A 26,730-nucleotide genomic window follows, 5' to 3' on the forward strand; every position below is an offset into this window, starting at 1 on the left:
CCTTTATCAATTCCCAAATATTTATATACTCCCTCTTGCTCAAGTTCTTTTATATCACATTCTTGCCCCCAAACTGATGTTTTCGTGGTGCTGCAACTTTCCTGCTTTAAAGGTTGCTTTTGCACATTTATCAAGGCCAAATGACATTCTTATATCATCTGAAAATGTTTGACTACTTGCAGTTGTGCTTTTAGTTCCTCATTCTTTTATCCATGAATGTGGAATAATGTCAAATGCTTTTTTGTAGTCAATCCATGCCATACTTAGATTCTTCCCCTTTTTACAGTTCTCCACTATGACTTTATTTAACAACAAATGATCCTTTGTTCCATATGACTTTCTTTTATTACCCTTTTTTTCTATTGCCATAATTAAGTTTTCTTCTAAATGACTATAAACTCTGTTGACATCAATTCCAGTTATAGTTTATACGCCGTTGGAAGGCAAGTTATTGGCCTATAATTTTTAGGGTAGCTTGCAGGTTCACTCTTACGTAGGAGCATTGTTTTTCCTGTTAGCCACGCTAGTGTCAGTTCGGGGTATTCGTATAAATAGTTCTTACTCATGACTAAATCTTCATGCAGAGATGGTAATACTTTTAGCCAGAAGTTAGGTACTGCATCTTGGCCTGGGGTTTTCCAATTAGAGGCTTTTCTTAACTTTGTTTCAATCTCTCTGGCTGTTACTTCATCCCAGTTCATGTCCTGTACATTTGAACTTCTTGTTCTTTCTTTTACTTCTTCTATCTATTTAGCATCTTTGTTATGTTCCACAGGATCTTCATAAATACTTCTCCAAAATGTATCAGTTTCTTCTTTTTTGATGGTCTTTCAGTTCCTTTTACCTTGTTTCCCAGTTCTCAATAAAACTTTTATAGGTCATCAATAAATTGCTTATTTTGTACTTTTCCTTTATATTTATCTATTTAGCTTTCTAAGTTTTCCACCTGTGCCATTATTTTTAGTTTATTGTTTGTAGTAGTGCATGATAAAACCTGATCCGTAATAACACTGTGCATTGCTTTTATCACATCTATCTTTTTGAGTATTTTTGTTGATCTGTTCCCTCTTCTGTACTCTACTAGCAGTGACACTTCTTGTCTTAATTGCTTTATAGATGTTCATCGTGTTACCCTGCTGCAGTCATCACACTTGGGTTATCCTGTCGTCAGGCGGTCCCGCAGTCGGCCGGAATTCCAAAGTCTTGGTCCGGCGTCGGTTGCTGTCGCTTCTTCCCTGACGTCAGTGCGCCAGGGGTATATATAATGCATCAGACGCCATTTTCTCCAGTCTTTCTTGCCGCGCGGTGCCCGAAGCAGAAGCAATTCGCAAGTGCCGGTCGGCCGACTCCTGAGATTTTCGAAGTCGAATTTCAGATCCGAAGTCTTCAATAAAGCTAAGTACCCCGTTGGGGAAACTTTTCTTGCCTCAGACCGATGTCAGAAAAAGTTAACAATTGTATTTCTTGTGGGAAGCAAATACCTCATAAGGATTTTCATTCTTACTGCATACCTTGCCTAGGCCCAGACCACGACGTCACTGGTTGTCATTTTTGTGCTAGGTTTAATAAGCGTACTATAAAAAGGCGCTTTGATTTCGCACGACACTACTTCGGTAGAAAATTTAACTACACAATGCCGTCGGAGCAACCGACTACCGGCATGCACAAAAAACGCAAGGATAAGGACAGGCAGCCTAGACCCAAGCCAGACTCCGAGGCCTCGGCTGGACCGGTCTCCGGTCTTCAGTGAGGCTCCGACGCAGCCCCTGACTCCCGCAGATTTGGAACCCAAGACCGCTTCGGAGCCTTTGGCGGAGAGCGCTAGACCGACGCAGCCATTTTGTTTAGCCCCTACCGACGATTCTGCAGAAAGAGATGTCGGTGCTGCAGAAACACCTTCGGTTTCTGAAGGCATCTTCAGACCGACGACACTCACCATAAAAACGTATCCTAAGCTTAAGACTCCTATTAAACCTAAAAAGACTGCACTTCAGTCTCCAGTTCAAGGCCCCATGCCTAAGAAACAGATGCTTAAAATGGCTGAAGATTTGATCTCCTTAATCAGGGGTTCCCAACCCCCACCCGCCAAAGGCCTAGACAAGAGGAAGATTATGCCTCCTCTGATCAAGTGTCTATTTCCTCAGGCTCCTCTGAGGACCAAGATTACTCCTTCTCCCCTTATGAAGATTCTGATGCTGAGGATTCTATTCCCTCAGCTTCTCCTCCTGAAGACTACTCCTTTGGGGAAACTTTACACACTATGAGGGAACATTTTCACTGGGAAGGTCAGGACTACTCTGACTCAAAGAAAAGGCTCAGAGAGTTTCTTTTACTCCCCCAGCACAGACCACTTGCCATCCCCCCAGTTTTAGACATTGTGGATGATGTTTACTTAGAATCTAGTTTGAACCCAGATTCTCTGCCTCCTGCTCCAGCCAAACCAGACAGATACTATAGAGTGCCTGATTCCCACAAATTCCTTTATAAAAGCCCTGTTGCTGATCCAGAGACTATCTCCCTGGGTCCCAAAGGGGCTAAGGCTTCTATGGCAAAAAATCCTGTACCCTCTGAAAGGGACTCCAGAGCACTAGACAGGTGGGGGAAAAAGGTTTACACCTCATCCACTCTAGCTGTGAGAGCACTAAATTGCCAATTTCACATGCTAAAATATCAGCAATTTCTAATGTCTCAGCTAAAACAAAAAATGAGCACACTCCCTCAACAGTTTGAATTGAAAGAAATGCAGGATCTGTTGCATACAACTGAGCAGGTGGGCAAACATACATTACAATGTGGTTTTGATTCTTTGGAGGCTTCCTGCAGAGCAGCTGTCACTGGGTCTGTTATACGTAGACATGCTTGGTTAAAGGAACAAAGTCTGCCTGATCATGTTAAAGCAAAGCTTCTAGATGCTCCCTTACAGCAGGATGTTCTATTTTGAGTTAAGGCAGAAGAAGTCTTAAAGAAAATGGAGGATAAGGCAAAATCTATGCAGACAGTCAAAGATTTTCTACAGGTACAGCCCCCTCGCTTCAGCAGAAATTGGCCAACAAAAAATTGGTCCTTTCCAGCTACTGACAGACCACAGAGGGGTAAATACAGACGTCCAAGAGGCAGAGGACAACCACAAGCCCAATATAAACCTCGACAATGGGGCACTGCAACACAGAAGGGAGGAGAAGACAGGTCCCAAACTACCAGAAGGCAAACTCAATGACTTGCACCTCATCTGGCCAAGCAACACTCTCTTGGCAGCTCCCTTGGGAGGAAAACTCGCATTTTTTTCAGACAACTGGCACATTGTCACAAAGGACAAATGGGTCCTAGACATAATTTCATGAGGATACAGATTCCATTTCCACACCTTGACAATGAAAAGAGGAATGCCAAACCTGCCACAAAATCAATGTGCAGAGGCACAAAAACAAATTACAGCTCTCATGGACATGAGAGCCATTCAACTGGTACCTACACGAGAGCAAGGCCAAGGTTTTTACTCAAGACTCTTTCTAGTCCCCAGAAAGGACAATGCCTGGAGACCAATTCTGGACCTTTCAATTCTAAACACCTTTTTACAAGTACCCAAATTCAAGATGCTAACACTACAGCAGCTTCTTCCCATGTTGGGCAAGAAAGCATGGCTAGTAACGTTGGACCTCAAGGAGGCATACCTGCATGTCCCTATCAGACAAAGTTGCAGAAGATACCTCCGTTTCTTTGCAGGTTCAACCCATTACCAATTCCCTGCACTGCCCTTTGGCTTATCTACTGCGCCCAGGATCTTCACAAAATGCCTGGTACCAGTAATTGCATACTGCAGACAAAGAGAAATTCAAATATACCCATACCTGGACGACTGCCTCATCCAAGCAGAAAGCAAGGACATCCTCTTACAACATCTGGATTTTGTAAAACATCTTCTAAGTTGCCTGGGGTACACAGTAAATGAAAAGAAATCAAAACTAGTACCCTCACAAAATATGACATTCCTGGGTGCCAGCTTGAATACAATGGCCCAGAAGGCTTATCTGACGCCAGACAAACAACTACAACTGACTCAATATTTCAAAACAATGGCAACAAAGACCCTACTCCCTGCAAGAAAAATTCTGCAGGCCTTGGGCTTCATGGCATCTTGCATACTACTAATACCATTTGCAAAGCTGCATATGAGGAAATTACAGTGGTACCTAAAAAGCGTATGGTCTCAACACAGCCACAGCTTGGACACAATGATATCTCTCATTCCTTGCCTACAACAGGAGTTTCTATGGTGGTCACAGGCATGTCACCTCAACAAGGGTCAGCCTTTCACCTTGCCCCCAGCCAGGCAAACTATGACAACAGATGCATCGGACTACGCCTGGGGGGCACACATGGCAGGACAGTGCGTTCAAGGCGTATGGACTGCAGATCAAAGAAATCTGCACATCAATCAAAAAGAGATGCTAGCTGTACTAAATGCTCTGACAGCCTTCAAGAACCTATTACATCCAGGACAACTTACAATAAGGACGGACAGCACCACAGTAATGTGGTACATAAACAAACAAGGGGGTACACACTCATACCCTCTATGCAGGCAAGCAATGACCTTGTGGAGCACAGCACTGGCTTACCAAGTTCAGTTACAAGCTCAATTCCTGCCAGGAAAAAAGAACACATTGGCAGACGACCTCAGTAGAAACATCATGGATCCCCACAAGTGGAAACTGGATCCACAAGTATTTGCAATGATAACTCAAAAATGGGGCCTTCCAGACATAGACCTGTTTGCCAGCCCCCAAAACCATCAGCTAACAAAATTTTGTACAAGGACACTTCACCATCAAACTTGGAAAGTGGACGCACTTTCATTCAGTTGGAAAAACCTGACAATATATGCCTTCCCTCCATTGCCTCTCCTCACAAAGGTGCTTCTGAAAGTCAGAAAGGAGAGACCACGACTGATTCTCATAGCCCCAGACTGGCCACACCAGCACTGGTACCCACTATTAAGGAATATGGCCCAGGGCCCACCTTGGATTTTGCCACAAATTGCTCATTTGCTCACACAGCAAAACAATCAGATTCTACACAGCCAGCTCAAAACCTTAAATCTGGCTGCATGGCAAATCAACTAAGCATCCAGCGAGTTCCTCTTTCCCAAGCAGTTATGGATGTTCTTCTGGAAGCTAGGAGGCCCAGCACCAGGAAGGCCTACTCGGACAAATGGAAAAGATTTTGCGCCTGGAACCAAGCTAAAGGCCAAAACACACTTCAGCCTCACATGCCTCAGATTCTACAGTATTTAACTGAAATGTTGCACAAAGGACTTTCTCTTTCTTCCATTAAAATCCATGCATCAGCTATTTCAGCCCACTACAACACGGATCCACCCTTATTTTCACATCCACTTCTAAGGCAGTTCCTCAGAGGGGCAAAAAACATTAGACCCCCCCAGGAGAGCACCTACACCAACATGGGACCTCAATATTTGTTCTGGAAAAACTTACGCTACCTCCCTTTGAACCAGCTTTCTCTGCAGATCTACAGTTTCTATCATGGAAGACTGCCCTGCTGCTAGCAATAACTTCAGCTAGAAGAGTCTCAGAGCTGCAGGCACTAATGGCAGTGGAACCTTTCCTCATTTTCCATCAAGACAGAGTTTCTCTATGAACTAATCCTTCCTTCATGCGTAAGGTGGTTTCCAGTGTGGCTTTAAATCAGACCATCCACTTACCCACCTTCTTCCCAAATCCACAGAACAAAGGAGAAAGACTCCTGCATTCCTTGGACATTCACAGGCAACTTCGTTACTACTTGGATAAAACTAAGGTTTTCAGAAAATCTGACCAGCTCTTTGTATCCTATGCTACAGCTTCACAAGGGAAGGCTATATCAAAACAAACCATTTCCAAATGGATAGGGCATTGCATTCGTTTTTGCTATACCCATCATGGAAAACCATTTCCTGCTACCATTAGGCCCCACTCTACCAGGGCAACAGCTACATCTACAGCCTTCCTCAGGGGGGTTCCGACCAAGGAGATTTTGGAAGCTGCAACTTGGACTTTAGTACACACCTTTACCAAACACTATCACTTACCACTTTACTCTAAGACTAGAGCTGGCTTCGCCACTGCAGTTCTGCAGGGACTTCTAGCCTCCTCCACCCATTCTTAGCTTTGGGATTCTACCCAAGTGTGATGACTGCAGCAGGGTAACACGATGAACATAGTACAGTTTTGTACCTACCATAAATGTAGATTTTCGAGTGTTCACCCTGCTGCAGTCCAGGTTACCCTCCCTCCATCCCCTCTGATCTAACTGGCTAAATCTCTACAAAACCTTCCTGATGTATTTGCTTATAGCTGGAGGGATTTTGTGTTTGTGCTAAAACTTCATAAATTGGTACTAATTACTGATCACCTTTTTGGGGGCACCTGACATCTGGGGCAAGAAAAACTGAAGAAAATGGCGTCGGATGCATTATATATACCCCTGGCGCACTGACGTCAGGGAAGAAGCGACAGCAACCGACGCTGGACCAAGACTTTGAAATTCCGGCCGACTGCGGGATCGCCTGACGACAAGATAACCCAAGTGTGATGACTGCAGCAGGGTGAACACTCGAACATCTACATTTATGGTAGGTACAAAACTGTACTTTTTCTGTATTCAATACTTCCATGATGGCATTCGATTTCTCCCCATCCTTTCCCTTACTACCCTGTGTTCTTGTAGTAGGACTTTATCTGTTATTAATTTGGCTGCATAGTAATGTATCTTGCTTACGTCTGATGCTATGTTGTCCTATCTCGCCTTCATTCTTGCTGGTTAGGTTCAGAACCGAGCATCGGTTCTGACTCGGCTTTATTACTAAAGCTCGAGAGCTTCCACTGGCTTGGGGTTAAACCCTATCCCATGATGCCCTGGGAAAGTAACCTAGATCTCTTTTGCTGCTAAACTAGATCGGGTGCTTTTCCACAGGGCTCAGGCTAAGTGAAAAGTTTTCTTTTGTATTTTCAGTCTGTATACTGTTTTTTTCTTCTTGAGATAGTTATTAGTGAACTTAGGATTGTTCTAAGTTGGTGTTAGTTGTTGTTTTTATCACTTGTTGTGAACTGCTGCTGTTGGCCGTTGCTGTTGCTAGGCCTAGAACTCCCTATCCCATCACCAGAGTAGTTCCTTTTCTTTTAGTCCCTGAACCCGTTTAAATTAGAGGGTTCATTAAATTCTTAAATTTCTCACGTCTGTGTAAATTAGAGGGCCCTTCTTTTTTATTTCCCTTCCCTCAGAGGTGCATCATTTAAGTTAGAGAAGTCTCCTCTGCTAGAGGAGAAGTCGTTTAAGTAAAAAGCCTCTCCTCTAGCCCCTTTTCCCTCTTTCTTGCTTACTTAAAAAAAAAAAAAAAAATGTGCGTTTTTTGGTGTGTGTATCTCTTTGGAGTCGGAGGCCTCCTCGGGCCTGGGTCATGGTGCCTTTGAGATAATGTGGAGCGTGCTGTCCCCTCAGGCGGCTCCATCCATTGATTCAGGCACTCTTCCCCCAAAAGAGACGATTTCTACCTCTACTCCAGCCACCCCCCCCCCCCCCAGGCATAGGAACCAGTGCCCTATTGGGTGAGTTTCTCTCTTCCGAAACCTCGCCAGAGGATCCCTCTGGTGATGTCCCTCGAAAGAGAATATGTAAGAGGAAACATCAGGACTCCCCTGAGGAGTCTGTCACTTCAGATGCAGATTTGGAGGATTCAGAAGGGTCCCCAAGGTCACCCTCTGAAGATGTCTTTTTCAGACATTCTTGATATCCTGAAACAGAGAGGTGGCTGGAAAACCCTAACATCTGAGGATGAATCTGTGTACCTGGAGGCATTCGGTTCTCGACCTTACACCTCTTGGCTGTCTCCACCTTTTGATCAGCTCCTTGGGATGGTGAGTCGAAAGACGTGGGGCTCCTCAGAATCAGTGGAACCTGTTGCAAGGAGGCCAAACAAGTTTAGTACTGCCCCTGCGGACAAAGATTTTCTAACTAAGGGTGTTCCAGTAGATGCTGTGGTGGTGGTGGCGGCCACCAAGAAGGAGATGGCTGAAACTTCATCTGTCCAGCCACCGAATAAGGAATCTCGAACAATGGACAGATACGGGAAGTGTATGTTCTCGTCAGTGGCCTTTACCCTCCGGTCACTGAACTACCTAACCCACTTTACCAGACTTCAGAGAGATCTCCTAAAGGAGCTTGGAAATACCCTCCAAGGTTCTACAGCTGCTGAGGTGTCAGATAAGGTCTCCTCTCAGCATACTACCTTAGGTTCTGTAGTTAACTCCTCCATGCGGCTCATATCCTATGCAGCTGATGGAGTGAGTAGGGCAGCAGGCACAGGAATATCTCTCCGGAGGCATTCCTGGATGCCCCTTTGTGAGTTTGCTGAACCCTTTAAGTCTTCCTTCATCAGTGCCCCTTTTGACGGCTCATCCTCGTTCTGGCCAAAAGTAAAAGAGACTCTGACCATGTGCGAACAAGAAAGCAAAACTCTATCTGCCGTTGGAGTACATTTTTGTGTCCCTACCAGGCCTTACCCCAAAGGCCAGAAGGGCGGCAAGATGTGGTTCCATAAATCCCAAGGAGCTTTGCCGGATGCATGTGATGATTTTTCCCCCAGGGGCAGAGGGGGAATCAACAGCAGAAGATGCCGTCCTCGCGGCAGAGGGGGTCTGCAGAATCAGGGTGACAAAGATACGTTCTCTGGCTCCTGAAAGGAAGTTTGCCTGTCCACCTCTGGAGGCAGTCAGGGACAGACTAACACTGTACCCAAAAGCCTGGCTAGACATCACCCAAGACAAGTGGATACAGTTAATTATATCCAGAGGATACTACATACCCTTCTCACCCCCCCCCCAAGATCAAGATCAGTCCCAGACATTCCACCCTGTCAAAGGGATCAAGCAACCCTAGAGGTTCAAAGGTTGCTAGAAAAAAAGAGTCATCCAAGAAGTCCCCACAGACCAAATTGCATCCAGAACTTACTCAAGGTTCTTGTTAGTTCCAAAGAAAACGGGACTGGAGGCCCATTTTGGATCTCAGCAGACTAAACAAGTCCATCAAGAAAACAAAGTTCTGGATGCTGACACTGCAATCCGTACTTCCTTTTCTGGGAAAGGACAATTGGATGTGCTCCATCGATCTCCCGGATGCGTACAACCATATAAAGATGGACAGATGAGCCAGGAGATATCTACGCTTCTAGATGGGAGACAGTCACTACCAGTTCAGAACTCTGCCCTTTGGACTCACTACAGCCTCCAGACTGTTTACCAAATGCATGGCAGTAGTCATGGCTCACCTGAGACAGTTAGGATTCCGGGTGTTTCCATACTTAGATGACTGGCTCCTCACCCCCACCACTGAGCATCTACTGACCAAGATAAGGGATGCCACTATGCATCTATGCTCAGAACTAGGCATTGCTATAAATTACGAAAAATCTGCCTTGTTGCCTTCACAGCATATTACCTTCACAGGAGCAAACTTAGGCACAAAACACATGATAGCAAAATTGCCTCACGAAAGGGTACTAACACTACACAATCAGATTTCAGACTTACTCATGAGGAAGAAAGTACAAGCAAAGTTTGTTCTCAAGGTCCTGGGTTCAATGGCAGCTGCAATAACATTAGTCCCACTGGCACATCTTCACATGAGAGTATTACAGTGGCTACTCTTTGCTCAATGGTCCATGCAGGAGTTGCCCATGTCACACAAGATCCTCATTACAGATACCTGCAAGAAGGACCTATAATGGTGGCTCCAGTCCACACAGATAACGATAGGCAGACCATTTGTTCTTCCACAACCTGTAGCTACAGTGACCATGGCCGCCTCCCAGATTGGGGGGGCATTATCTGGGACAGACTGTCCAAGGGACTTGGCAGGAACATGAATACCACTTGCACATCAGTGTCCTACAGATGAGAGTGGTGCTTCTGGTGTTGCAGGCATTCCAGAGCTCTCTTCCACCAGGTACAACTGCAATACAGACAGACAATATGTCTGTAGTGTGGTACATCAACAAACAAGGAGGAACCAGATCTTACCTCCTGTGTCGAGAGGCTCAGAGAGTATAGCAATGGGCAATATCTTCTCAACGTTTTCTGATCGCAATGCATATCCCGGGAAAAATCTAACGTGATAGCGGACAAGTTGAGCAGGGCAATTCTTATGCCTCACGAGTGGTCGCTGAAACAGGAAATTGCGAACCAAATTTTTTTGCAAATGGGGCCAGCCTTGCTGCGACCTCTTTGCCACGCCCATGAACTCCAAATGCGCAGCTATCTTGCCCTAATCCCCCCTGGGGGAGTCACCAAGGGATGCATTTGTTCATGATTGGCCCCCGGGACTTCTTTAAGCCTTCCCCCCATTTCCACTAATACCCAAAGTTCTTCAGAAAGCCAAATCATTGAGTTCCAGGCTAATTCTCATTGCTCCATACTGGCCTCATCAGATATGGATGTTCTTCGTGTTTCAAAGTTGCAGTCATTACATTTGGGTAATCTGCTGGCAGGCTGCCCTCAGTCGGCCTGAATTCCAAAGTCTTGGGTCCTGGGTCGGTTGCTGTCTCCTCTTCCATGACGTCAGGTCGTCAGGGGTGTAAAACAAGCAGCTGATGCCATTTTCTTCAGTCTTTCTTGCCGTGCGGTGCCCGAAGTAGAAGCAGTTCACACGTGCCGGTTGGCCGACTCCTGAACTTTTCGAGTTTCAGAACCGAAGTCTTCACTAAAGCTAAGTACCCCATTGGGGAAACGTTTTTTCTTGCTCCATACCGATGTCAGAAGAAGTTAATAATTTGTATTATTTGTGGGAAGCAAATACCTCATAAGGATTTCCATTTATACTGCATTCCTTGCCTAGGCCCTGATCACAACGTGCAGGGCTGTCGGTTTTGTGCTAGATTTAACCAACGCACTGTTAAGCGTCGGTATATTTTTGCCTCAAAATATTTTGGAAACAGATTTAACTACCCAGAAATGTCGTCGGGATAGCAATCCGACTACTGGAGTACACAAAAAATGCAAAGAAAAGGACAGCGACAGACCGCCAAGGTCCAAAACTGACGATGAAGCTTCTCCTAAGCCAGTCGCCGGTTCGCCAGTACTCAGTGAGGCGCTTTCACAGCCACTGATACCCGCTACTTTTGAGTTGCAGGCCCCTACCGAGACCCATGTGGAGTCTGGCACGCCGCGAGATACTCAAAGTATTGTACCCACGGATGTCTCTCCCTCGGATGGGTCCGGAGCCGCTGAATAGGCACTGGCTTCTGAGGGTGTATTCAGGCCTTAACATTTTTATATAAAACCGACAACAGCAGCAAATCCAAAGACAAAAACAACTTCTAAAGCTAAAAAACCGACGCATGAGCCACGTGCACAGGCCGCTATGCCTAAAAAACAGATGATCAAAGTGGCTGAAGACCTTATTACCTTGATCAGGGGTTCCCAACCCCCTCCTGATAAGAGGCCTAGGCAAGACACTGATTATGAATCTTCAGATCAGGTTTCTGTTTCTTCTGATTCCTCTTCTGATCAGGAATTATCTATTCCTCCCTATGAGGATTCTGATGCAGCAGAGTCTATCCCATCTGCATCACCTCCTGAGGATTATTCATTTGGAGAAACCTTGCATACTTTGAGGGAGAATTTTCCCTGGAAGAGTCAAGATTTCTCAGAATCAAAAAAGAGGCTCAGGGATTTCCTTCTTCTCCCTCAGCACAGGGCTTTAGCCATACCCCCTGTTTTAGACATTGTGGATGATGTGTTTTCGGAGTCAAGCTTGACTCCTGACTCCTTACCTCCGGCTCCCAGCAAGCCTGACAGATATTACAGGGTCCCTGATTCACACAAATTTTTATTTAGAAACCCTGCTGCTGACCCTGAAACTATTTCACAGGGTCCAAAGGGAGTTAAGGCCTCAACAGCAAAACATCCTACCCCCACTGACAGAGATTCAATGGCACTGGATAGATGGGGAAAGAAGGTTTATACATCTGCAACCTTGGCAATTAGGGCCTTAAACTGCCAGTTTCATATGCTCAAGTATCAATAATATGTTATGGGATTGCTGAAACAGAAAATGATGTTGATTTCTAAATGTGCAGAAAATAAAGAATTGCAGGAATTATTGCTTGCAGTTGAACAAGTTGGAAAGCATACTTTGCGATGTGGTTTTGATTCCTTAGAGGCCTCCTGCAGGGCCACAGTTACTGGATCTGTGATTAGGAGGCATGCCTGGCTAAAAGAGCAAAATTGCCTGATCATGTTAAAGCTAAATTACTGGATGCACCTTTACAGCATGATACTCTGTTTGGTATTAAGGCAGAAGAGGTTTTAAAGAAAATGGAAGACAAAGCTAAGTCTATGCAAACTGTAAAAGACTTCTTACAAGTGCAGCCACCAAGATTCAGTAGACACTGGCCTAAAGAAATTGGTCCTTTCCTGTGTCCGACAGAGCTCAAAGGGGCAAATCCAGGTGCCCTAAAGGTTCTAGATACCAGGCACAAGATTCTTACAGGTCAAAGCAATGGGGTGCTTCTACCTCCAAATCTGGAGGAGATAAAGCACAACCCTACAGAAAACAGTCCCAATGACTTCCCTCTGCCTTCACCAAGCACTTACCGTTTGGCAGCACCCTTAGGGGGAAAATTAGCACTTTTTGCTCAAAATTGGCAGTTAATAACCCAGGACAAGTGGGTGCTAAACATAGTATCACAGGGATACAGATTCCATTTCCATACTCTGCCAGTGGCAAACGGTTGGCCGGATCTGCCAAAAAAATCAATGGGCAGAGGCACAGAAGCAGGTTACTTCCCTCATGGATGTGGGGGCTATTCAGCCAGTACCAGAACAGGAAAAAGGACAAGGTTTTTACTCAAGACTGTTCTTGGTACCCAGAAAGGAGAAGGCCTGGCAGCCAATACTGGATTTATCAATTTTGAACACATTCCTGGACATTCCAAAATTAAAAATGCTGACCTTGCAGCAGTTTCTGCCCATGCTGGGCAAGAATGCTTGGCTGGTGACATTAGACTTAAAAGAGGCATACCTGCATGTCCCAATAAGGGAATCGTGCAGAAGATACCTCCATTTCAAGGCTGGCTTAATGCATTACCAATTCTCTGCACTGCCCTTTTGCTTATCTACTGCGTCCAGGGTCTTTACAAAGTGCCTGGCACCGGTAATTGCTTTTTGCAGACAAAGAAGTATACAAATATATCCTTACTTGGACGACTGTCTCATTCAAGCAGAGAACAAGGACATTCTTCTTCAGCACCTGGCATTTGTGAAAAGGCTTCTAACATGCCTAGGGTACACAATAAATGAAAAGAAATCACAACTGGTACCCTCTCAAAAGATAACATTCCTGGGTGCAAGCTTGAATGCAACTGCCCAGATGGCTTTCCTCACGCCAGACAAACAAAGGCAACTGACTACTTACTTCAAACTGATGGCAACAAAAACCCAGTTATCTACAAGACAAACTCTGCAGGCTTTGGGGTGCATGGCATCCTGCATCCTACTGATTCCATATGCAAGACTGCATATGAGGAAACTTCAATGGTACCTAAAAAGTTTATGGAGTCCACATTTTCACAGTCTGGAAACAATAATCCCTGTCATTCCCTGCCTACAACAGGAGTTTTGATGATGGGCAAAGGCATGTCACCAAAACATGGGACGGGCCTTCACTCTACCCCCTGCCAGCCATACCTTAAGAACAGATGCATCAGAATATGCATGGGGGGCCCACCTGGCAGGAAGATACATTCAGGGCATATGGACCCCAAAACAAATGCATCTGCATGTCAACCAAAAAGAGATGTTAGCTGTTCAAAATGCCCTGACAGCCTTCAAGGACTTATTTCATCCAGGACAACTACTGATAAAGACGGACAACATCATGGTTATGTGGTATATAAACAAGCAGGGGGGCACGCACTCATACCCCCTTTGCAGACTAGCCATGGCACTGTGGGACACAGCTTTGACTTACCAAGTACATCTTCAAGCTCAATTCCTGCCAGGAAGACAAAACACTCTGGCAGACGATTTAAGCAGAAACCTTATGGACCCTCACGAGTGGAAACTAGATCCACAAGTCTTCAGCATGATGACAAAGAAATGGGGGAGCCCGGACATAGATCTATTTGCCTCTCCTCAAAATTATCAATTGAAAAGATTCTGCACAAGGACTTATCACAGACAAGCATGGAAAATAGACGCCCTATCCTTCAGTTGGAAAAACCTATCAGTTTACACCTTTCCTCCTCTGCCTCTTCTTCCCAAGGTCCTACTAAAAGTCAGACAAGAGAAACCAAAGATGATACTAATTTCCCCGGACTGGCCCCGCCAATACTGGTACCCAATCCTAAGGAACTTGTCTCAATACCCAGCTTGGACCTTACCTCAAAGACCTCAATTACTGTCCCAGCAAAACAATCAGATCCTGCACAATCAGCTCCAAACATTGAACCTGGCAACATGGCTGATCATGTAGTTATGCAAACAACACCTCTCAGTAAAGCTGTGATGGATGTCATTTTGGAAGCCAGAAGGCCTAGTACTAGAAAATCTTATGCTGATAAATGGAAGAGATTCTGTGCTTGGAATCAAGCACAAGGAACTGATACAGCAGAACCAAATATTCCTCAGATATTACAATACTTGACTGAGATGCTTGACAAAGGCCTGTCTTTCTCATCAATAAAAATCCATGCCTCTGCCATTTTGGCTCATTACAATACAGAGCCACCAATCTTTTCTCATCCTTTACTAAAGCAGTATCTTAGAGGAGCCAAAAATGTAAGGCCTCCCAGAAGATCACCAATACCTGCATGGGACCTCAATTATGTGTTAGAAAAGCTCACCCTGCCTCCAGCTGCTACTGCAGATATAAAGTTCTTATCATGGAAAACAGCTCTGCTGCTAGCAATTACTTCAGCAAGAAGAGTCTCAGAGCTACAGGTCCTCATGGCTGTGGAGCCTTTTATTATATTTTACCCAGACAGGGTGACTCTGAGGACCAATCCGTCATTTATGCCTAAGCTGGTTTCCAGTGTGGCTCTTAACCAAACTATTCATCTGCCAACCTTTTATCCAAATCCACAGAACAAGGGGGAGAGAATTCTGCATTCCTTGGGTGTACACAGACAGCTAAGATTCTACTTGAGCAGGAATAAAGATGTAAGAAAAACTGAGCAATTACTAGTGACATATGCTGCAGGATCAGAAGGAAAGGTTATTTCAAAGCAGACTATTTCAAAGTGGATAAGCCACTGCATTTGTTTCTGCTACTTACACCATGGCATACCTGTGCCCAAGGGCATTAGGTCTCATTCCACCAGAGCTGCAGCTACATCAGCAGCCTTTCTCAGAGGAGTACCAACCAAAAACATTCTAGAGGCTGCTACTTGGAGTTCTGTTCACACCTTTACAAAGCATTATCATTTGCCTCTCTAGGGCAGGCTTTGCCACTGCAGTTCTGCAGGGCCTTATAGCCGCACCTAATGCTGTTTAGCTCCAGCCTCCCATCCATAGCTTTGGGATTCTACCCAAATGTAATGACTGCAACAGTTCATAGGTTCATAGGTTGGTACTAGGCTATCAGCCCTAGGGCCTATACAAGCCTAGCCATAACAATTCCCTGGCTATTTCTTCCCAAATTATTTACTTTCCTGGACCCCTGTCTAGCAGAGCGACTGACGTGATCCCTGGGGTGAATTTCCTTTCTCCCATCCAGTCGTCAAGGTTCCTTTTGAAGAGGTCCAAAGAGGCACTCTGCTTGATATGTATGGGCAATCTATTCCAGAGTCTGGGGAGTCTCTGGGTCAGGAACCTATCCCTCCAGCATGTTTTGTTTATTGTGATGACAAGGTTTAGATCCCTGGAGCGTGTAGCTCTGACGGATTGGGATTTCTTTAAGTGTAGCATGTCCAACAGCTCTGGGTTTGACATGGCCTTGTATGTTAAGCAGAGATCGCCTCTGAGTAGACGATATGCGACAGAGTATAGCTGGAGTTTTTTAAGGCGGTCAGCGAGGGCATCTGCTTTAGGCCTGTGATTCTTTTAGTGAGGTATTTCTGAGGCCTTTCCAGTTGTTGCAGATGTCTTGAGAGGTACATACCAAATGGGGCGTTGTATTCTATAATGGGTCTAATGAGGGATGAGTACAGTGGGACAATGACCTCCTTTTTCTGGATGAAAAGCCCTTCGTGATGAGGTGTGCCACATAGAAGGATTTCCTGACTGTTGTGGCGATGTGGTTATCGAAGGTGAGACCACTGTCCACCTGTGTCCCTAAGTCTCTTATCACACTTTCTGTGTTTAGTGTACTGCCACCTATATGGTAATTCATGGATACATGTTTTTTCCCAAAGGGGATAACAATACATTTCTTGGCATTGAGCTTGAGCCCATGGCTCTGGCACCAAGCATCTGTTTCTGTAAGGCCCTTTTGTAGAGTATCCACATCATTTGGGGATTCAATAATGGCTCCCAGTTTGCAGTCATCTGCAAACTTTGTTAGCCAGAGTCCCTTAGTGTTGACCTGTACTTCAGAGAAGTAGATGCCAAACAAGAGCAACCCCAGGACTGAACCCTGAGGTACTCCACTTGTCACTTGTCTGGAGCTGGATTTGGAGTCAGCTACTTTTATAGTGTGGGTTCTATCAGTAAGCCATTTAGCAACCCATTGGGTGACATAGGGATTAATGCCCAACTTAGTAAGTTTATCTATGATTCCAGAGTGGGGGATGGTGTCAAAGGCCTTGGCAAGGTCTAGATAGGCTGTGTGGACCACCTTACCCTTGTTCATGGCTCTGGAGACTGATTCAAAGAAGTTAATCAGGTTCAGGAGACAAGATCGGCCCTTCACAAACCCAAACTGGGTGGGGTCCAGTGTTTGAAGGTTGCCAATGTCTTTGTTTATAAGTTCCATGATAATACGCTCCATGGCCTTGCAGATAAGGCTTGTCAGACTGATGGGACAGTAGTTTCCGGGATCCAAGGTGGATCCCCTTGTGGATTGGGATAACTGTAGCTCTGCCACTCAGTGGGCACGAAACCTGAGGTGAGGCTATGATTAAACATGACACTTAGGTGAGGTGCCAGTTCATATTGTAGTTCATGTAGTACACAGCCCGGGATGTCATCTGGTCCCATGGATGCTGTATTCTTGGCTTTAGAGAGTGCGTTTGTACCTGTGTGGCGTTATTACTGGAATTTGGCAATCTTCCTGTATTGAGATGGGCCATTTAGGGGTGAGAGGGGGTGAAGTTGGCACTGAATCGATCTGCCAGGATATTGGCAATATCCTTTGGATCAGTATATTTAATGCCATTCTGTTTTAGCTCAGAGCAGATCTGAGCATTGCCATTTAGATTTTGACATAGTTATAGAATGCTTTGTGGTTGTCTTTGGAATCTTTGGCAATTTTATTTTCGTAACTAGCTTTGGAGGATTTTATGAGGCATCTCAGTTTCTTACTGAGGCTAGTAAGGGAGTTTTTTGCATCCTGGGATTTTCCTCTTTTCTGCAAAAGTTTCTTCCTTTTGTTGTAAAGTTTGTTTATGGCAGGGGACCACCAGATTGGCTTCCTTGTTTTGGATGAGAGCATTTTGGTTCTATTTGGGATGGCACGATTCATGCATGAGTGGATGTGCTCGTACAGTGCCTTAGTGTAGGATTCAGCAGTTTCAGTTCCCATCTGCATGGGTGTCATGAAGTTTGTCACTTCTGACTTGAGTAGCTTGAAGTTGGCTTTGGAGAAGTTTTTTATGGTGGTTTCTTTACTGGGGGGTGGGGGTGGGATGTGGATGTTAAGGGTGATTAGCTTATGGTCAGACCTGACTAACGAGGGGGTGACCATAGGTATGGAGCATTGATTTCCCATGTTGGTAATGACCAGGTCTAGGATATTGGAGCCCTGGTAGGACTATGGATTAGTTGATCCAGGGCGTTGGAATTTATGAATTCCAAGAACCGTTGCTAAAGGTGTTGGGACATGAGTAGTTTTCCCAGTTAATGGCAGGGTAGTTAAAATCACCCAGTATTAGGGTGTTTGGTTCTATCTTAATATTTTCCAGTATGTTTAGAAAGGTGTAGTGAGAATCTTGGGGTATGGTGGGGATCTGTAGCAAGCTACAATTTGGATTGCAGTCTTACCTAGTGTTAGTTGCACTTGGAGAATTTCAGACACATTGTGTTGGCCAACTAGCCTGGTGGTGTGAATATCCTTGGTGAATATTGACACTCCTCCACCTTTAGTGTTTCGGTCCTGGTTTGGTGGCGAAAAGTGTGGTAAGAGTTGTAGCCTGGTATTGCAGGGTGCTCTCTGGAGCCTTGAACCAGGTCTCAGTTACTGCACAGATATCGATGTTCTCCATTTTAGGAGTGCCTCGAGAGAGTGCATTTTGAGGTTTAGACTTCTAGCATTGAGTAGCATTACCTTCAGATTTTGCATGCTTGTACCTGTTACGGTGGTGGTTTTGTCCTTTGAAGTTTGCCTAAAAAGGCACTATAGGGTGGCAAGAGCCTTAGCCAGTAACCTGAATCCCAGGGCGACAGGTGCAGACCATCTCTGGCAAAGCATCGTGGTCTGTCAATCATGTCATCCCAGGCAGACAGATACTGGATCCCCTTTGAATGACACCATAAGCTTAGCCAATTGTTGAAGTCAATCATTTTATCCTTATATTGTGGTATCATTCTGGGCGAAGGCAGGATGCTACTCAGGGCTAGGGTCATACCTGCCTGGGCCACATGATCCGAGAGCTCTTCCATGTCTCTTTTCATGTAGTCCAGGGAGGTACGTCTCAAGTCATTCACTCCAACATGGACAATGACAGAGTCATATTTGTACTTGTTGTGGAGTGACTTGAGTGCATGCGTTATGTGGCGGATCCTGGCACCCGACAGGCAGCTGACTGTAATTTTCTCCTTATTCAACCTGGTGAGAGGGACATCAGTGTGCCGGACTATAGAGTCACCTATGACTAAAGTGTTAGGTACATTGTCTTGCCTTAGGGGCTGTTGCTGGGTGGCACACTGGTGTTGTGAACTATGTGACACATTGGTTGTGATTGGTGTTTGTTTGCGTTTCAGCTTCAGAGGTCTTTGTTGCTTGGGCAGGTTACAGTTAAGGGCCTCTGCATATGTGGATTTAGTGTTGCTATATGTGGGTGTTGGTGGTGTGGGTTTAGAAGGGCTATGTGTTGCTTGAGGTGTAGTGTGGGTGTTAACCTTCTCCTCTTGACTGTTTAGCACAATCTTGGGTGGAGAGAGCTTTGCTTCCATTTTGGCTATGTAAGTGCATCTCTCACAGGTTGTAGTGTTGGGTGGTAGGAGGAGAGGGTTGTCTGTGTACATGAGGCAATTGCTGCATTGCCCCAGTATGCCCAGATTCACCAGGTGGACAGGAGAAATCACCGGAAGCTGACCCTTGGACATGCCTGGTTTGGGGCTTTTTTTTCTTTGTAAAGTATAGGAGCTGTTTTCTTAGCAAGGTACTTTGCAATTATAGGCTGTTTAGTGCCTACTATTAATTTCTCCTTGTTAACAAGGAGAGTTCAGTGTTTGTATGAGTTTAAGGCTTCCTAGTGCTTTCCAGCAGGTATTAGAGAAAGTGCTAGTCACAGGGATGCTTAAAGGTAAGATTGAAAAGAGTGCACTCTGCAGTGTGCACTAGAGAAGTTAGATGTGAAAGTAGGTAACTTGAGTTTTACCTGTTTAAAAAGTTAAGGTTTAGTGGAGAGTTACTATTTTTAAAACAGCAAGATGGATTGAAAGGGGTGGGCACTTTTGTATTTTGGTACTATGAAATACTGTAGGATGGCCAATAAATTTAAATAATTGAAGGGGTGGGATTTCAAAAATGATGATTTTGTGATTACTCACATAAGCCAGTGAAAGTAGAGAGAAATGAGATATATGGTCAGATTAACATAAGAGGCGGGCAACTAGAAAGACTGGTATTTCTGCCTGACTCAGAACAGAGAGAGCTGTGGTCTCTTTTGAACTTTTAATATGCTATTAAAACAGAATGCAAGCAAAACACAAGGTAAAGAAAACAAACTACAGTATTCAAAATATAGAAAAGTAATACAAAAAATAAAAGCAAACTAACCTTTCCTTCACAGCAAAGTGTAGCAGAGTCTGGATGAGCCTTTCTGGTGAAACAGGAAGAACATAGTACAGTTGTGTACACTTACCATAAATGTAGATATTCGAGTGTATTCACTGTTGCAGTCCAGGTTACCCACCTGCCATCCCCCTTTCATTCTGGAGTTTATCTTTCCTTCTCTATCTTCTACAACCTATGTGGTGTATTTGCTTGTAGATGAAGGTAAACTTTGTATTGATGCATGTATATACAGTATATATATATATATATATATATATATATATATATATATATATATATATTTTTTTTTTTGCTACCTTTTTTGGGGGCACCTGACATCTGGGGCAAGAAAAACTAAAGAAAATGGCGTCAGCTGCTTGTTTTATACCCCTGATGACCTGATGTCATGGAAAAGGAGACAGTAACCAATGCAGGACCCAAGACTTTGGAATTCAGGCCGACTGAGGGCAACCTTCCAGCAGATTACCCAAATGTAATGACTGCAACAGTGAATACACTCAAACATCTACATTTATGGTAAGTGTACACAACTGTACTTTCCCCTTCCTATGGCCCCATCTCCAGGAGGAGCCTTGGATCCTGGAGCCAGTACTGGATCTTCTGACTCACCAATCTGGAATGCTTCATCCCTCCATTCAATCTCGCAAGTTGACAGTGTGGCTGCTCCACTTCCAATTTTTGCCAGGCTTCCAAACATATCCCCTGCAGTGCATCACATTTTGGTCTCATCCCATAAGACTGCAACTAGAAGTCTGTATGCTAATAAGTGGAAAAGGTTTTCTTGTTGGGATTCCAAGAATAATGTAGCTCCTTTTACAGCCCCCATAACTACAATTTTAGATTTTTTAGCAGAAGTTTTCAATCAAGGGGCAGCTGCAGCTATGGTAAGAGTTCAGTTGGCTTCAATATCCAACTATCACGTAGGAGACATGGACTCAAAGATAATGTCTCACAGATTATGTAACGCTTTCCTGACAGGAACATTCCTACTAAGACCTCCAATAAACGAACCACCACCTCCTTGGGACCTCAATTTAGTACTGAGTTCACTGATTCTCTCTCCTTATAAACCAGCTTCCTCCTGTCAATTGAAATTCCTTACCTGGAAAACAGTGTTTTGGACAGCTATCACTTCAGTCAGGAGGGTCTCAGAACTACAAGCTCTGTCTATACACCCTCCCTACTTTAATTTTCACAAAGACAGAGTATCTCTTAGAACTCATCCATCCTTTCTTCCCAAAGTGTGTTCGGAGACCAATTTGAATCAATCTGTTGACCTGCCAGTCTTCTTTAAAAATTATGGCAACAAGGCAGAATACAAACTCCACCAGTTAGATGTACACAGGCAACTACATTTCTATTTGCATAGAACCAAGGAGTTTAGGAAATCTGATCAGCTATTTGTTTCCTTCTTGGACAGCAAGAAAGGTGCGCCAGTTTCAAAGGTTACTTTATCAAAATGGCTTACTGACACTATCTCCTATGGATATATTTCTCAGCATAAACAGTTGCCAGGAAGGATTATGGGCCACTCAACCAGAGTAATTTCAACTTTGGTTGCTTTGCAGGCCAGATTACCTATGGATTCGATCTGTGCTGCAGCCACATGGGTCAAACCCATACCTTTATCACTCATTACAAAGCAGACATGGCCTCCCAGAGCAGAGCATCCTTTGGTTCCACTGTTATGAAGAGCTTATTCCCTTGAGCCACCCAAGAAAGAAGGAGCTGGGGACGCTGTCCCAACCAGCAAGAATGAAGGCGAGATAGGACAACGTAACATAAAGAAGTTAAGTACTCACCATAACTTTCCATGTTTGTTGTCCATAATCTCGCCTTCTTTTTTGCTTCCCACCCTCCTTCCCCCTACCTTTGTTCCTGGAGGATCGAGAGGTATTTTTTGTTGGGGATTGCCTACATCTATACTCTGGTTCCCTTCTTGCCTCACAAGACGTAGGCTAGGGATGATTAGTATTTAGTCTGGAGTAAAAGCTTTGTTGTTATTAGTAGCTTGCAAACAAGATCTGGGTTATTTCCCAGGGCATCATGGGATAGGGTTTAACCTCGAGCCAGTGGAAGCTCTCGAGCTGTAGTAATAAGGCTGAGTCAGAACCGATGCTCGGTTCTGAACCCAACCAGCAAGAAAGAAGGTGAGATTATGGACAACAAACATGGAACGTTTTGGGGAGTACATAACTTCTTTTTATATCGCATGAATCTCTATCGACAGTCTTAATTACTTTGTTCATTTGTTTTATCAAACTTTTAACTTTTGGGATTTTTATTGACCTTCTGAAGTCTTATTTCTTTCATTGATATCAATATGTCTAGTCCTCTATTAAATCAAGTAACTTTTCTCTTAGATCATTTTCTTCTAAACTGAGGGCACATTCTTTGGTTGCCATTTCATATGGGCATTCTATAGAAAGTTCCAGAGCTTCTTCCTGTGCCATGTTCACTTCAGTTTCACTCTGTGTCATCCGTTGCTCTTTCATATGGGAACTGACTGGCCTATCACTCCACGGCATTGACTGTCTCAAAGTTGCCACAGTTTCCTGTTCTTTCCCTTGCTGTGTTAGCTCCAAATGAACCTGTGTACTGGTTTCCTATGAGAGGCTCCAAAGTATCTTCATATGTCAACTGATTAGATCCTTTCTGCTTCACTGTTTTCCCTCTAACTTGGGTGTCCATTGCTCTATCCTGTTGTGTTGTTATTGAAGTTAAATTTTGTACACTATAGCCTTCACTTTTCAGGTAATCCATAACCTCAGTTTCTGTTTCTTTAAATTCTCCATTACTAATCGTCTTTTCAACTTTTCCTCTCTGTTTTCTTATTTCATTCAGTGTGGGTGATGCCATTTACTGTAAGTTATGTGCATTGTTGCATATTTCCCCTGAGGTTACAAACATAGCTGTAGAAAGCTTTGTGGTTGTCCTTTGCCTGAGAAGCTATTTTTCTTCAAATTTAGCCTTTGACGTATTAATTTACCCTCTTAGCTGCCTGTTTAGATTGATTAGGGGGTTTTTAGTATGTATGCATGGCTTTGTTCTTCCTATGCTTTGCCAATTTTTTTTTCTTTTGTTGTATAACTGATTAATATTGTGATTCCACCAGGGTGGCTTGTCTTTTGAGTTTGCCTTATTCTTAATATGAATGGACACAGCTCACTGTATACAGCTATCAATACATCCATACAGAGATTCTGTAAATAGCTCAGCATATGCTGTGGTGTTTACTGGGTTTTGGATGCTTGAAATTTAGCCAAGGTGTGGCTTAGTAGAGCTGTGTTAGTCTTGGAATAGTTCCTAAAGGTTTTTGGTTTTGCTGGGTCCCTGGATTTCAGTTTTGCTTCACACAGTACTGCCTTATAGTCAGATCTGATGAGTGAGGACATTACATTAAGTTAGGAACATCACTTCCCCATGTTTGTGAGTACACGGTCAAGGTTGTTTTTATCCCTGGTAGGAGAATAGACCAGCTGTTCCCGGGTGTTGGTATTAATGAAATGTAGGAATCACTGGGTTTGTGTATTACAAGTGGTGTAGGATTCCCAGTCTGTAGGGGGGTAGTTGAAATCCTCCATGAATATCGTACTGGGTTGAATGATGAGTACATTGAGGTAGGTAGTATGGGTTTCCTGGGAGAGGTCCTATAGGTTGCAAGGATATGGTACAATACCCTGTTTATGGTGAGTTGCACATAATATGAGTTCCAGTGGGTTGTACACTTTAAGTAGTCTGTATGTGAGGCCGGTTTTAATATAGACTTAGACTACTCCACCTTTTGTTCCCTCCTGTGCAGTAGCTAGTCTAAAGGTGTGAAAGACATTATAACCTTGTATTGCTGGAGTACTCTCCACGACTTTAAGCCATGTCTCTCTTACTACACAGATGTCTACACTCTGCAGGAAGAGGAAGGATTCCAAGAGTGGAGTGTTTTTTTAAGATTTCTAGCATTGAACAGTACCAGCTTCAGGTATTGCTTCACAATTTGAGTTAGGTTTGAAACACATTTTACTCGTGTTGGTGTATTGCATTGTGCATATCCCTTTATTGTTTGCTTTTGAATAAATGATCTCATCTGCACAGTTAAGGGGAATAAATAAAATGCATGCAGTGAATAAATGAACACTGTAAAACTCCACTGCCAATCATGAGCGGACAGGTGATCCACTGTGGCGACCACTAACCGGGAAAAGCCGAAAGAAGAAGAAGTCAGTATATTTAGTAGTTCAGTGACGTACGTATGAGCTTAGTCAAAACAAAAAGAATTCAGCACAACACACAGTTAACATTTCATTAAACTTTTTTTAAGAGTCTTAGCCCCCCCCCCCCCACTGCCTGTTGACCATCAGCCTCCTCCCAGTCAATTGGACTGGTTTCCCCATCACTGGAGTGAGGGTTGAATATGTGGGCTAACATTTAGACAGTTGTTAAGGGTGGTTTGAGGGCTTTCATTTTAACCCTTTATTCCCATGGATCTGGAGGGGGACATGCAGTGGGCTGCTAGCCACACTGGTTGTCTGTCATGTCCACAAGGGATGTTGCCAGCAAGCAGACCCTCTCCCTTTTGTCAAGCAGAGGAAGAAGTTTCTTCAGTCTCCACTGGAGAAATTGTGTTTGCCTATTTGCCCCCCCCCCCCCCCATGCATCCACTACCATCTACAACCCCCATGACAGAGGTGATCTGGCCACTCCCTTTCACTTCTCCCCCTCCTTACTTGGCTCTTGCATTGCAAGTGCTGCTAATGAAACCGTGGTCTCCTGGGCTGCAGTAAAGGCTCCATCCCTCTGCAAAGCAGAGTCAGGCTACATCTGGTAAAATCTGATGGCATACCTATTTTAACATTCCTTATCACTCTTAATACTACTTTAATTTGTATCCATATTGACTGCCATATTCTGAGATCAGTCCTGTTGTATTTTAATCAGTTGTGCAGTAATGGCTCACCTTATAATTCCACACTGATTTACTGAGGTCATCGAGGAGGATTTTTTCTTGCATCTGAGGTGCAGGGATCTCTGAAGTGATTATATTAAATAGAGAGGTGCAGGGGTGGTGTAGCAACCTGAATGAGGATGTGGTGGTATTTTCCTCCCAAAAATTTATATTTTGAAACACAGTTTGATTGGCATTTGGAACAATTTATTTTGTTTAAAGCAGCATTTAAACAGTTTGATTTGGGATGACATGGCCTAGACAACCATATTCTGCCCCAGACAAAAGTATATTTGAAGCAAAGACATGTGAGGTACTTAAAAGAAAGGTTCTTTAAAAATGCTTTAATGTTGGCATATTGTAATGATACTGCTATGAGGTCTATGAAGAACAATCCCCAAATGGAGAGCTGTTCTGCTGAGAAACCACATCTCATTTTTTTTTCAAACTTCCCTCACTTTATGCAGCTGTCTCTGAGCTTGGTGAACTTTGGAGGAAGAAGTTATCCAGAAGTAGCTATTACTGACCCCTTGTTTATCTGGCATTATGACCTTCTCCATTATTAATCTGATGCTGCTGAATGCTGAGTCTTTTGCTAAAGTACTACTAATTCCTGTGCCACATGTTTAATTATTTAAACATATATTTTTTCCTACTAAAGTTATGGCCTTTCACTAGAGTTATGAAAAGTCTGATAAATTTACAGTTAAAGAATTTTTGCCCTCTTCTTTTTTTTTTTTTTGTTTAAATTGTTTTTATTGGTTTTCAAATAGTAAAAACAATTACATAAATTTCAAAAGTAATGAAGCAGTGTATTAACACAAACTATATACAGAGTCCAAAATAGTTGCTAAGTCTTCAATAAAGATTACATTTTGTCTAATAATATTTTGAGCTTTATCCATGTAATTTGTTTATGAGTCACATTTGAGGTACGTAACAAAGCTGTTTGTAATTCCCTGCTACAAATAATCTTAGTAAGAGAGATAAATTCATTAAAAGAGAGGATATTTCTACATTTCCAGTTTCTGGTAATGATTTTTCTTGCTATAGCAAGAAGGGTCCAAAGAAGTTTCATTTGATTTAATGGAACATACCTTAGCATTGGTGCATTAAAAAGCAACAAAGAATTAGAAATTTCGCCTCTGTCTGACCACAAAGCTCTTACCCTCTTCTGATATATACTGCAAAACATTTGACTGTGGTATCTTTATGACAAAATATCTGCTTTTGTTTTTCAGATCTCTGAGAAGCAGTACTTGCTAACTGCTACTGCATCCCGAGCCAAACTCAAAGCCTGGTTTGATGTGGATGCCCTGTTTACAACCAAAGTAAGTGAAATAAGTTCCAAAGAGCAATCAGAAAACTGGGCATAGTCATTTTATTTTTCAGTGTTTTTCTAAGTGGAGTCACAGTTCTTATGTACAATGACTTTATTTATTTATCATTTGTTGACCAAGTAAGTGGACTGGCCAGTGGATCCTTTTCAGCCATGGCCTGGACCAGAGGGAATACAAAGTTTCAGCAAAATTTTAAAGGTGTAATTAGTAATTAAATGAATGTATGTGTGCAAAATTTAATATATGCAGATTAATGCATGTGTAAAAATACGTATTTATAAT

The 26,730-nt window shown here is 43.6% G+C and overlaps 1 protein-coding gene across 1 annotated transcript in view; it reads left to right on the forward strand.

Annotated features, from left to right (window-relative positions):
- VIPAS39 (VPS33B interacting protein, apical-basolateral polarity regulator, spe-39 homolog) overlaps positions 1–26,730 on the forward strand; it is a 1,635,849-nt gene that overhangs the window by 1,411,503 nt on the left and 197,616 nt on the right. Inside the window, exon 17 of the mRNA XM_044074687.1 lies at positions 26,350–26,439. Within this exon, the coding sequence (XP_043930622.1) occupies positions 26,350–26,439 (90 nt within the window). The remainder of the gene's footprint in view (positions 1–26,349; positions 26,440–26,730) is intronic.

The sequence above is a fragment of the Protopterus annectens genome, chromosome 6.part0, assembly GCF_019279795.1.
Source record: "Protopterus annectens isolate FY-2018-M chromosome 6.part0, PAN1.0, whole genome shotgun sequence".
In the NCBI taxonomy this organism is placed as follows: domain Eukaryota; kingdom Metazoa; phylum Chordata; order Ceratodontiformes; family Protopteridae; genus Protopterus; species Protopterus annectens.